Raw genomic sequence first — 12,368 nt, 5'->3', positions numbered from 1 at the left:
GATTCAGCCGGTCCCTGGGGAGAGGGATGCACCCGGAGAGCTCAGCTGGTCGCCCTCCTGGGGCCTGTTCCCAGCTCTCACTGGCTGCTCAGCACATTGTCACAGGCCCCGGGTGTAGGTGGCTCCGTGGGATCAGGCTGGCTGTGCTGCCAGCCACGGGCCACGCTCCCAGCCACGGGCCACCCTGTTCCCCATCCCAGTCCTGGGGGAGGCGCGTGGGGTTCGGCTCAGCCCCCCGTGGAGCGGGGTTTCCTTGCTCTGACTGATCTGGGAGGAGCAGCTCTCAAACCAGCGCTGGGGGCGAGAGGAATCCGGGGGCACAGGGGAGAGCGGAAGGGGCCACACCCAGACACTGGTGCCCTGGAGCGCCGGCTAGGCTCGGTCCAGCCCCACTGCAGAGCCAGAGCCGCAATGGCAGACACAGCCCTCAGCCGGGGTGGGGCCGTCGCGCAGGCGGACTCACCAGGTGCTGCAGGCGGAGCGGATGGTGTCGCGGGGCTGCACCTCCTGGCCCAGAGAGACCCAGCGGCCCTGGGAGGTGAGCACGGCCGCGAGGGCGCTGGCGTTTGCCGAATGGTTCTGGAGCTTCTGCAGGGTCTCCTCGGTGACCAGGCAGGGGCACTCCTGCATGGGAGGCAAAAACGGCGGTGGTCGCTTCGGGGGTAGGCGCCCCTCCGGCATGGAGAACACAGGGACTGGGCCTCTGCCCTGCCACGGGCTAATGCTGGTGGACGGGCACCTGAGAGCAGCCGCGGCCACCCCAGAGAGCCATCCCCATGCTGCAGGGCTCTGGGCTCGAAGGGCCATTGGCCTGGTGCATCCCCCCCTGTGCGCCCACAGCTGGGGACGGCCTCGCCAGCTGTGACGAAGCGGGACTGTTCTTAATGTTTCCTCTGAATAGTGTGGGGGTGCCTCAATTTCCCCTAGGCAGTTCTTAAGTCTCTAGGGGGTGGGGTAAGGGTGTATGATTGTTGCAGAGCCCTAGAGGGCAGGGGTGTGCAGGGGTCTGGACACAGAGAATGCCCGACACCCTGTTTCCTGGCCACTGATGGCCTGGGCCCTTCCCCCCTGCAAGGTGAGAGCAAAAGGGTTGGAGAACAAAGGAATCAGGTGACCTCCTGGCCCGGGACAGGGACAAAGCCCAGAGGAGGGGGGGCTGGAGGGAGTTTCAGGTTGGGTCTGGCTGGGACATAGAGTGAAGGGCAGACGGGGTTGTCTGGCTCACTGCCCCCCAAAATGGACGCAGCTGAGGGGTCCTGTTCTCTGCACCTACAAGCTCTGTGTTAGACCATGTTCCTGTTGTCTAATAAACCTCTGTTTTACTGGCTGGCTGAGAGTCACGTCTGACTGCAGAGTTGGGGGGCAGGACCCTCTGGCTTCCCCAGGACCCCGCCTGGGTGGACTCGCTGTGGGAAGCGCATGGAGGGGCAGAGGAGGCTGAAGGCTCCGAGGTCAGACCCAGGAAGGTGGAAGCTGGGTGAGCTGTGTGTCCTGCAGACAGGCTGCTCCCAGAAGGGCGACTTCCCCAGAGTCCTGCCTGGCTTCATGGGGAGCAGTTCCAGAGCATCGCCCAGGGACTCCATGACGCCATGTATCCCCGCACCCACAATGCACTGGGGCGTGGCTTAACTCATGTATCCCCCCACCCACAATGCACTGGGGCATAGTTGAGCTCACGTATCCCCCCCACAATGCACTGGGGCATGGCTTAGCCCATGTATCCCTGCACCCACAATGCACTGGGGTGTGGCTTAGCTCACGTATCCCCCCGCACAATGCACTGGGGCGTGGCTTAGCTCACGTATCCCCCCACCCACAACTCACTGGGGCATGGTTGAGCTCACGTATCCCCCCCCACAATGCACTGGGGTATGGCTTAGCCCATGTATCCCTGCACCCACAATGCACTGGGGCGTGGCTTCGCTCACGTATCCCCCCACCCACAATGCACTGGGGCGTGGCTTCGCTCACGTATCCCCCCACCCACAATGCACTGGGGCGTGGCTTCGCTCACGTATCCCCCCACCCACAATGCACTGGGGCGTGGCTTCGCTCAAGTGCCATGGGCAGGAAGCTGAGCGGGGCTGCCCATGCCATGCTGCTCTCTGCCCCTCTGCAGAGCGAGGAAACAGAGCGGGCGCCTGACCTGGACGCAAGCTCCGTCGTGCTGGTAGGTGCCCGCTGGGCAGTGGCAGCCCTCCTCACAGCCGTCGGAGAAGCAGTCCATCTGGCGGGTGAGGTGGGCACAGCTGTACGGGCAGCCCTCCTCCTGCAGGCACTCCCGGTACAGGCGCCCCGCCGGGCAGCCCACCTCTGCGGGGAGGGCGACAGACAGGCCTGAGCTCCCTGTGCTTGGGGCCTGGGAGGGGGGTGTCCTGTCCCCCTCCCGCTGCTGCAGAGCCAGCCCCGGCCCTCCTCCCACCGGCCGCCTCACCCTGCTCTTCAGCAGATGCGGGGGGCGCCTATCTTTGGGGGCTACTCACTGAGACAGGGCAGTGGGGGGTTACTCCCCGAGGAGCGGCAGCCAGTCAGGGAAGGAGGGCAGTGGGGGAGTTCTCACAATAGGGGGCAGTTAATCCCCAAGGCGGGGATTGGGGCCGTTACTCCCTGGGTGGAAGAGGGGACGGGGCAGTTACTCCCTGGGCGGGGGAGGAGACGGGGGCAGTTACTCCCCGAGGGGGGGGCAGGAGATGGGGGCAGCTAGTCCCCGGGGGGGGGCAGTTATTCCCCAGGGGGGGCCGGTTACTCCCCAGGGGTCACTCACCGAGGCAGACCTGGGTGTGGCAGGTCTTGCTCTGCACGGCCAGCCCCTGGCAGGCCGGCTGGCGACATCGGCGCTTGCGGATCTGCTCTCCCCCACCACAGGACACGCTGCACGGGGCCCACGGGGACCAGTCGCTCCACGGCGCCTCCTCTGCGGGGGGCAGGGCACAGACACTGGGTACCATGGGCCCCCACCACCAGCACTGTCTGTCCCCCGCCGGTACTCGTCCGCCCACGGCCCTCCCGCTGCCCCCGTGCCTGGCCTCTGCTCCCGGGGCAGAGCTCTGACGTCCCAGACGGAGACAGGCCCCGGCTTGGTCAGGGTCTGTAGGTGCCACCGTGACCCTGCTGGGCAGGGAAAGGGCCTGGGCGCAGCCGGGATGTGCCCTGTAACACCGTCCCCCACTGCACTGGGGCATGGGGGTCAGCACCCCCAATATGCCCCCCTGCAGTGCCCCATGCCCCGGCTCTCACCTTGGCAGGGCGGCTCGCCCTGGTGGCAGGCTCGCTGCTGCTGGCTGTCCCCGGTGCAGCCCCTGCCCCCATGTTGGGGGGCCGGGTTATCGCACTCTCGGAAGCGGAACTGGGTGCCCTCCTGGCAGCGCTGGGGACAGGGCGACCACGGCCCCCAGGCCCCCCAGCCGCCGTCCAGCCGGCACGCAGGGTCAGCACGGCACTGCAGGTGCCCGTCCTCACAGGTGCTGCGGGGAGGGGAGAGCGCGTTACAGCCCGGGGGGGCTGCCCACCGGCCACGCAGCCCACAACCGCACCTGCATCCAACACCCCTGTCCCAGCCCTGGGCAGCCACAGACTAGAGCCCTGCATGCCCGGTGCCCAGGCTGGGAGAGAAAAGCCTGGCACTGCCCCAGAGCCCAGCTCCGATGACCCACCCAAGCCTCCCCCCAGCCCCCAGGCACTTCCCCAGAGCCCAGCCCCGATGAGCCACCCAGGCCTCCCCTCCCCCTGGGCACTGTCCCAGAGCCCAGCCCCGATGAGCCACCCAGGCCTCCCCTCCGCTCCAGGCACTGCCCCAGAGCCCAAGGCCCTGCCCAGCCGCCCTGGGCTGCCCCTGGACAGAGGCTGCAGCTCCGCAAGGCCTGGGGGAGGGTCCGTCTCCTTGGCTCACTCAGCCATCTCTGGCCAGATGCCAGGCAGGGCCCTGGAGAGGGGGTGGGTTGCGGTGAGGGGGTTTGCCAGTGGCACCTGCCCCTTAGACCACCCCGAGGCCCAGCAGCTCCCAGCTCCCAGAGCCACCCTCAGCCCCCCGGGGATGGGGGTTTGGACTCCGCTACCCAGGAGGGATGTGGGCAGCGCCATCCCCGTTCCAGCCCCCAGGCTGCCTAGGGGAGGGGGCCCCGAGTGCCCGCGGAGCCCAGCACTCACCAGTTCTGGCAGGGCCCGTACACCGTCTGCCCAGGCTGCGCGTACTCCCAGGGCACGGGGCCAGCCCAGGACGAGAGGGGCTGCTGCTCCGGAGCCTCTGCGGGGAGACGGGCGGGGGCGTCACTCTCCCGTAGAGCCACAGACGCACCCCCCCGACTACCCCTGCACTGCTCCCCCGTGCCCAGCCCCCTGTACCCTCCTTGCAGCCCCCTCCCTCCCCCGGGCCGTGGAGGTTTCCTGGGTGCACCGTCCCCGCCAGCCCCAGGCCCGCACTCACCCAGGGAGCTGTTGCGGTACTTGCAAGAGCACTGTGCCAGGCTCACACACGCCCCGTCCTGGAGGAGCTGGCCAGCGGGGCAGCCGCACGAGGGCTGGCACTGGGGGCTGTCCAGGCAGGCCGCGTCCGCCTGCAGGTCCTCACAGGAGCGTGGGCAAGGTTTGCCACAGGCGAAAGCCACCTGCCCCCCGCCGCAGCCTGTGGGGAGAGAGCTGGGGTCACCCCCACCCGCAAACCGGGCAGCGCCCGGCACACGGCACGGGCCACACTGCCCTCCAGGGCTGCCACTGCCGGGCACGGTGCTGGGGGAAGCACGGCCAATGCCCGGGTTGTACAGGGAGCGGCAAGGAAATCAGGCAGCCACACAGGCCGCTCTAGCCATCTGTGACGACGTGGGGGGTTCTCTTGGTTTTTCCAATGGTTTGCATGCAGAGGGGGGCGGGACTCAGTTTCCCTGGGTGTTATTGGTTTAACAAGGTGGTGGGAGAGGGAGTTTGTTGTTACAGGGGGCCAGCGAACGGCCTGGAGAATGGAGACCCAGCGACGGGTGACCGGGAAGCCCAGCTTGGGAGTCACAGCCGGTTCTGGACGGTGGCAGGACAGTGGGCTGCAGAGAGGGGACCCCGGTGTCCCGACCAGCCGGTTCCAGTCAGAGGGGCCAGAGGACAGAGGAGGGGAGAGGGGGCCCAGGAGACCAGGTTTACCTGGATAGAAGACAATTGACAGAGGTGGGACTTGGGGGAGGTGATATCAGATGCCCAGCTGGGAAGGGGGCGGGCTCGGGACTGGAGAGAGGGAGCAGGCAGAGCCCCCTGGATGCAGGACAGACCTAGATGTGCTGTGCTGAGGGAGGCCAGGCCTGCGGCCCGGAGAGTTTCCTGGGCTGGGTTCAGACGCTCACTAAACCCTCCTGATTTACGCTGGCTGAGAGTCGCTCCAGTCTAGAGAACAGGGTGGCATTATTCCCTCTAGGAGTGGGGAGATCGGGGGGCACTGCTCCCTCTGGGGATGGGGAGATTGGGGGGGGGCATTGCTCCCTCTGGGAGTGGAGGCCCCAGGGGTCCACAGTGAGGGGACTCCCTGAGGGGCCTGAAGGGGGTTCCCCCCAGGGACCACATGGGGCCATGAGTGGGTACAACCTGTGACTCCATGACACCATCAGCCCTGCCCAGGGCAGCAGATGGGCAGGGGTGAGGATGAGGCTGGCAGGACTGTGGGGGTGGCCACCAGCCGGGTCTCCAAGGAGCAGCTGGGCTGCCAGGGTAGCATTCCCACCTCGTCCCCAGCCGCTCCCTGCCCCTGGCGTGGGTGGCATCGCGGCACCGTGAGCGCTGCTGGATCTTCAGCCACAAGCGCAGCGACCCGTCCAGCTCCACCCAGCCTGCCCCTGCTACCCTGCGCCCTGCGCCGCAGGTCCTGCGGCCCGGTCAGCCCCTGGGCCCGGCCCCTGCCCTGGCCACCGCTTCCACTCCACCGCAGCCGGGCTGCCTCCATGTGGGCCACGGGCCTGACAGCGAGGGGGCCGGGCCGGGTGAAGGGGGCCAAGGTGCGGGGCCAGGCCGGGTGACCCTGGGAAGGGGCAGAGGCTGGGGGGCTCTGAGGGGGTGTGGTGGGATGGGAGCAAGATCACACAGAGGCCAGGCGGCCATGCCAGGCCCAGCGATGGCTCCCATGGGGACTTGGCCCCATTTCCCACGGCAGAACACTGGGGCTGGGCGCAGCTCTGCACGGCAAGGCCCCGCTGGGCGTCGTGCCCCAGCGCAGTGCCCCCTCGGGGGGTCGGCGCCTGGGCCGGTCTCTCACCTTCACACACGGTGTCTCCATCGTGGCAGGCGCGGCTCTGCCGGGCTTCTCCGGGGCAGGGCAAGCCCCCGAAGCGGGCGGGGGGGCTGCTGCACTCCCGGCTCCGTGCCGATTCCCCGGCGCAGGCGGTGCAGGCCGACCACGGCCCCCAGGAACTCCAGCCACCGTCCACTGCAAACCACCCCCAGAGAGGTGAGCCCGGCTCCCCGAGCCTCGGCTGGCTGGGCCTGGAGCCCCTAGGCCTGCCGTAAACCCCCAGGGTGGGCAGGGCTGCGGGCCAGAGTAACACAGGGACCCTGCCTGGGGTTGGGATACCGGAGGGATGGAGAATGTCTTGAGGTTGGGGCTATATCTGGGTGGGGGACCCAGTGTCGGCTCCAGATAGGGTCCATACCAGGGCAATGGCAGCTGGCACTGGCGCGGTACCTGTGGGGGCAGAGTGGGCTCTGGGGCAGTACCCAGGCAGGGGGGAGCAGGCGCTGGGGCCATACCTGGGAGGGGAGGAGACTGGGGATGTACCCAGGCAGGAGAAGTGGGCTCTGAGGCCATACCGGGTGTGGGGAGGGGCTGCCGGCCTGGCTCGGGGTGTACCCAGCGGGGGGAGGGGCCACTGACTGTACCCGGTGCGGGGAGGGGCTGCCGGCCGGGCTCGGGGCCGTACCCGGCGGGGGAGGAGCCGCTGACTGTACCCGGTGGGGGGAGGGGCCGTCGGCCGGGCTCGGGGCCATACCCGGCGGGGGAGGGGCCGCCGGCTGGGCTCGGGGCCGTACCCAGCAGGGGGAGGGGCCGCTGGCCGGGCTCGGGGCTGTACCCAGTGGGGGGAGGGGTCGCCGGCTGGGCTCGGGGCCATACCCGGCGGGGGAGGGGCCGCCGGCCGGGCTCGGGGCCGTACCCGGCGGGGGGAGGGGCCGCTGACTGTACCCGGCGGGGGGAGGGGCCGCCAGCCGGGCTCGGGGCTGTACCCGGCGGGGGGAGGGGCCACTGACTGTACCCGGCGGGGGGAGGGGCCGCCAGCCGGGCTCGGGGCCGTACCCGGCGGGGGGAGGGGCCGCTGACTGTACCCGGCGGGGGGAGGGGCCGCCGGCCGGGCTCGGGGCCGTACCCGGCGGGGGGAGGGGCCGCTGACTGTACCCGGCGGGGGGAGGGGCCGCCGGCCGGGCTCGGGGCCGTACCCGGCGGGGGGAGGGGCCGCCGGCCGGGCTCGGGGCCGTACCCGGCGAGGGGAGGGGCCGCCGGCCGGGCTCGGGGCCGTACCCGGCGGGGGGAGGGGCCGCCGGCCGGGCTCGGGGCCGTACCGGGGCAGAAGGCAGCCGAGGGGCACTCCTTGTGCTGGAGCTGGGTGCCGGTGTCCCCGTGACGCTCCTGCGCCCCGGCACAATCGGCCCCCCCATGCTGAGGTGTGGGGCAGGCGCAGCCGCGGTACCGCGTCACCACCTCAGTTCCGCAGCTCCGGGAGCAGGGGGTCCATGGGGACCAGTCACACCAGCCTCCGGCCACTGGGGAGAGGGGCACAGAGCAGGGGGCGCTCAGGGGGTCTCTCCCAGCAGCCTACGCCCCCTCCTACCTACCCCCCACCTTCTCCTCTCACCACCCCCACCTCCCTGCCCCCCTTCTCCCCTGGCTGCCCCCTGCCTTCTCCTCTCACCATCCGCCAACTCCTTGCCCCCTTCTCCTCTTGCCACCCTCCACCTTCTCCCCTGCCCCCGCCTTTAGCAGGGAGGTGAGCAGGGGGAAGGGGGTCACGGGGGGGGCCACGTCCCCTCCAACCCTGCTACCCAATCAGTGTGTGGCCTGGGACCCTCTCCTCCCCCTTTCCCACCCCAGGGCCCCCCACCTAGACCCCACCCCGCTCCCATGGCATCCCCCAGGGCACTCATTCTCCATCCCACCCTAGGCCCCTCTGCATCCCCCATCACACCCCTGGGGGCCCCATTACCCCGTGGGCCCCTCTCCACCCCCGGCGACCCCCCAGCGGCCGGCCGGGTACTCACCAGGGCAGGGCAGGCTGGTGCAGAGCAGCATCCCCCTGGTGCAGGTGCTGGGGAGGGAGTGGAGGGGCAGTGAGACTGCGGCATGGTGGGGGGGGAGGGGGCGCCAAGGGTTGGGACGGAGTCGGGGGGACCCACAACGGACCGCCAGTGCCTCCAGCATGCCCACCTCCACCGGGAGACAGCCCCCCCGCCCCCCACAGTACAGAGACCGCGCCTCGGTACCTTCGCCCCAAGAGCAGCGCTGAGCAGCAGCGCTCACCCACCGCCGCAATGCAGTCATCTCTGGGGCATGGCAGCTCTGCCCCACTGGGCACACCTCCCCTCCACATCTCCTGCCCCACAGCCACCCCCTGTTCCTGGTTTCACTGCCCCACTAGGACCTCCTGCCCCGACCCAATGCACTGGGCATAGCAGGGCTTTGTGTCACGGACCAACGGGCGGCTCCTGACAACCGCTGCCCCCCATAACGCGCCCCACCTGCCAGTCTCGCTCACCAGTTGTTGCAGCCGTCCTGGTGGGCCACGGTCTCCCCCGGCAGGTACCTCTCCTGGGTGAGCAGGTCCAGGCAGGTGCAGTCCTGCCTCTCCACGCAGGCCGAGCCGTTGGCGTTCAGCACCCTGCCGCTGGTGCAGTAGCAGCCGGCCTCGCAGCTCCACATGCAGTGCTGGGGGCAGAGGGAGCGTCATGGGGTGGGGGAGACCCTGGGGTGCAGGGGCGGGGGGGCTATGGAGTCCCCTGTCATTGCTGGGCAGGGAGTGTGACGAAGCGGGACTGTTCTTAATGTTTCCTCTCAATACTGTAGGGGTGCCTCAGTTTCCCCTAGGCATTTCTTAAGTCTCTAGGGGGTGGGATAAGGGGGTGTAACTGTTGCAGAGCAAAGGGTCAGTGTACGTAAATGGCCGACACTCTGTCTCCTGGCCACTGATGGAAGGTGAGAGTTCAAGGGGTGGAGAACAAAGGGATCAGGTGACCTCCTGGCCCGGGAAAGGGACAAAGCCCAGAGGAGGAGGGGGCTGGAGGGAGTTTCAGTTTGGGGCTGGCTGGGGACATGGAGTGAAGGGCAGAAGTGGTTGTCTGGCTCACTACCCCCAAAATGGACCCGGCTGAGGGGTCCTGTTCTCTGCACCTCCAAGCTCTGTGTTAGACCATGTTCCTGTCGTCTAATAAACCTTCTGTTTTACTGGCTGGCTGAGAGTCACGTCTGACTGCGGAGTTGGGGGGCAGGATCCTCTGGCTTCCCCAGGACCCCGCCTGGGCGGACTCGCTGTGGGAAGCGCACGGAGGGGCAGAGGAGGCTGAATGCTCCGAGGTCAGACCCAGGAAGGGGGAAGCCGGGTGAACTGTGTGTCCTGCAGACAGGCTGCTCCTCGAGAGGAGACTTCCCCAGAGTCCTGGCTGGCTTCGTAGGGAGCAGTTCCAGAGCATCGCCCGGGGACCCCGTGACAGGGAGGGGGACGAGGATACACACAGGCTGGATTCCCAGCCCCCTTGGCCGGAGCAGGTGGCAACACCCCTATCGCTGCCCAGTCCGCCCCTCAGCCTCACCCACTGGGGGGCAGGGCCCTGTGGGGAGTGCGGGGGGAATGGAGGGAGCACAGTGCCCTGGCAAAGCGGAGCAGCCCGGCTTGGCAGGGGAGAGGAGCCAGGTCTGGAGCAGGAGCTCTCCCCGCCCTACGGGACAGCAGCCCAGCCCAGCACCTGGCACCCAGGAAACCAGGGCCGGGGTGGGGCGGTCCCCTCGCTCCGGGGCCCAGGGGCGTTCGTTCCCTTACCGCGATGTCGTCGCAGGAACGGGGGCAGGAGGGGCCGCAGCGGCTGGCCATGGAGCCCTGCACGGTCGCGCAGTCCAGAGCTGGGGAGACGGGGAGAGGCCGGGGGTGAGGATGTGGCACGAAGAGCCTGGCACGCTCCAGCGGGCAGCACCTCGGCCCGGGCACCTCCCACAGCACAGGCCTCGGTCAGCAGGGATGTGCTGTGGGGCACCAGCCACATCCCGCTCCCCACGGCCCCCGCCCCCTGCTGAGCCCCCGCCCCGCTCCCCGCAGCCCCCGCCCCCTGCCGAGCCCCCGACCCGCTCCCCGCAGCCCCCGCTCCCCATGGCCCCCACCCCCTGCCGAGCCCCCATCCAGCTCCCTGCAGCCCCCACCCCCTGCCGAGCCCCCGCCCTGCTCCCCACAGCCCAGCGCCCCCTGCCGAGTCCCCGTCCAGCTCCCCGTGGCCCCCACCCCCTGCCGAGCCCCCGCCCCGCTCTCCACAGCCCCCACCCCCTGCCGAGCCCCCGTCCAGCTCCCCATGGCCCCCATCCCCTGCTGATCCCCCACCCCACTCCCCGCAGCTCCCGCCACATCCCCGCAGCCCCCGCCCCGCTCCCCGCGGCCCAGCACCCCACAGCACCATGCTAGGGCATTGGGGCCCCCTAGTGAGGCACCCCCATTTGCTGAAGCCCCAGGGGGCTGTGGTGCTTGTATAGAGCTTCCCCTGTTGTCTCACCCCTTAGCCATGGGAGGGGTCCAGGGGTTCCCCCACAGGGATAGCTGCCCTCCCCCATGGCACGCTCCGGTGGGGCTGCCTGCTGTCGGATCCGCCCCCCACGTACCTGGGCACTGCCCCGGGCGGCAGGCCTCCACCTGGGCGGGGGGCCCCTCGCAGTAGTCGCCGTGGCCCAGCGGGGCGGGGCTGTCGCAGGCTCGGGCCCGGCTCCGCAGCCCTTCCCCGCAGCTCTTGGTGCACTCGGTCCAGGGGCTCCACTCGCTCCAGCCGCCGTCCCCTGGGGCAGAGCCGGGGGTGTCAGGCCCCCTGCCCTCCCCTGGCCTGGGGCCCCCCTGTGTGTCTGGGGAAAGCCTCACTCCTCACCCAGCCTCCGTCCCCCCGGCCAGGGTCCCCCCAGCACTGGGCAAGTGTCACCAGCCCCCAGCCCCACCCCAGGGGGCTGCTGGGGATGTGCAGGCCGCTTGCAGCCCCCCAGGGCCATTCCCAGCCCCTCCTCCCAGGCTGGCAGCAGCAGGTAAGGCAGAGCGAGCAGCACAGAGACCCTGGGGTCGCTCCTGGCACCGGGACACGCCCGCGGGGTCAGATGGAGCCGGGTCTTGTGCTGCCAGGCCTGGCTGCAGGGCGGGGGGGGCTCTCCTGGGGCGGGCGGGGCACACTCACTGGAGCGGGGCGGGGGGCTCTCCCGGGGCGGGCAGGGGCACACTCACTGGAGCAGGGGGAGGCTCTCCCGGGGCGGGCGGGGGCACACTCACTGGAGCGGGTGGGCTCTCCCGGGACGGGCGGGGGCACACTCACTGGAGCAGGGGGAGGCTCTCCCGGGGCGGGCAGGGGCACACTCACTGGAGCGGGGCGGGGGGCTCTCCCGGGGCGGGCGGGGGCACACTCACTGGAGCAGGGGGAGGCTCTCCCGGGGCGGGCGGGGGCACACTCACTGGAGCGGGTGGGCTCTCCCGGGACGGGCAGGGGCACACTCACTGGAGCGGGGCGGGGGGCTCTCCCGGGGCGGGCAGGGGCACACTCACTGGAGCGGGGGGGGCTCTCCCGGGGCGGGCGGGGCACACTCACTGGAGCAGGGGAGGCTCTCCCGGGACGGGCAGGGGCACACTCACTGGAGCAGGGGAGGCTCTCCCGGGACGGGCAGGGGCACACTCACTGGAGCAGGGGAGGCTCTCCCGGGACGGGCAGGGGCACACTCACTGGAGCAGGGGAGGCTCTCCCGGGACGGGCAGGGGCACACTCACTGGAGCAGGGGGAGGCTCTCCCGGGGCGGGCAGGGGCACACTCACTGGAGCGGGGGGGGCTCTCCCGGGGTGGGCGGGGGCACACTCACTGGAGCAGGGCTGGACGTGGCAGGGCTGCTCCTCTCGCTCTGGCCCCCGGCAGGGCAGTCCGGACCCAGACGGAGGGGGGGCCGTGCAGAACCGGTACCGGTTCTGGAGCCCCAGCCCGCAGGAGGCTGAACACTCGCTCCAGGGTGTCCAGTCTGACCAGCTGCCGCTCACTGCCCGGGAGGAAACAGGGGCTGTCAGAGGCTGCCCCCATGCCCCAGAGCGTGCCAAGCCAACAGGCCCCCGGACACTGCCAGCCCCCCACTGCTGCCCCCCCCCCGTGAGGCCAAGCCCTGGCCTGAAGCCTGGGATACGCAGCCCGCAGCGGGGTTG

At 70.2% G+C, this 12,368-nt stretch overlaps 2 protein-coding genes across 2 annotated transcripts in view; both read right to left on the bottom strand.

Annotated features, from left to right (window-relative positions):
* LOC144260047 (uncharacterized) overlaps positions 1-12,368 on the bottom strand; it is a 317,403-nt gene that overhangs the window by 95,420 nt on the left and 209,615 nt on the right. The gene's annotated exons all lie outside the window — the stretch shown is intronic.
* LOC144261115 (SCO-spondin-like) overlaps positions 1-12,368 on the bottom strand; it is a 136,735-nt gene that overhangs the window by 35,766 nt on the left and 88,601 nt on the right. Inside the window, exons 71-82 of the mRNA XM_077810286.1 lie at positions 12,038-12,208; positions 9,990-10,069; positions 8,712-8,881; positions 8,218-8,264; positions 7,522-7,722; positions 6,227-6,397; positions 4,424-4,621; positions 4,147-4,243; positions 3,238-3,464; positions 2,765-2,914; positions 2,147-2,313; positions 464-624 (exon numbers count right to left, since the gene is read on the bottom strand). Of these exons, the coding sequence (XP_077666412.1) occupies positions 464-624; positions 2,147-2,313; positions 2,765-2,914; positions 3,238-3,464; positions 4,147-4,243; positions 4,424-4,621; positions 6,227-6,397; positions 7,522-7,722; positions 8,218-8,264; positions 8,712-8,881; positions 9,990-10,069; positions 12,038-12,208 (1,840 nt within the window). The remainder of the gene's footprint in view (positions 1-463; positions 625-2,146; positions 2,314-2,764; positions 2,915-3,237; positions 3,465-4,146; positions 4,244-4,423; positions 4,622-6,226; positions 6,398-7,521; positions 7,723-8,217; positions 8,265-8,711; positions 8,882-9,989; positions 10,070-12,037; positions 12,209-12,368) is intronic.

The sequence above is a fragment of the Eretmochelys imbricata genome, chromosome 2, assembly GCF_965152235.1.
Source record: "Eretmochelys imbricata isolate rEreImb1 chromosome 2, rEreImb1.hap1, whole genome shotgun sequence".
NCBI classification, from domain to species: domain Eukaryota; kingdom Metazoa; phylum Chordata; order Testudines; family Cheloniidae; genus Eretmochelys; species Eretmochelys imbricata.
This window is presented reverse-complemented; position numbering and strand designations above follow the sequence as displayed.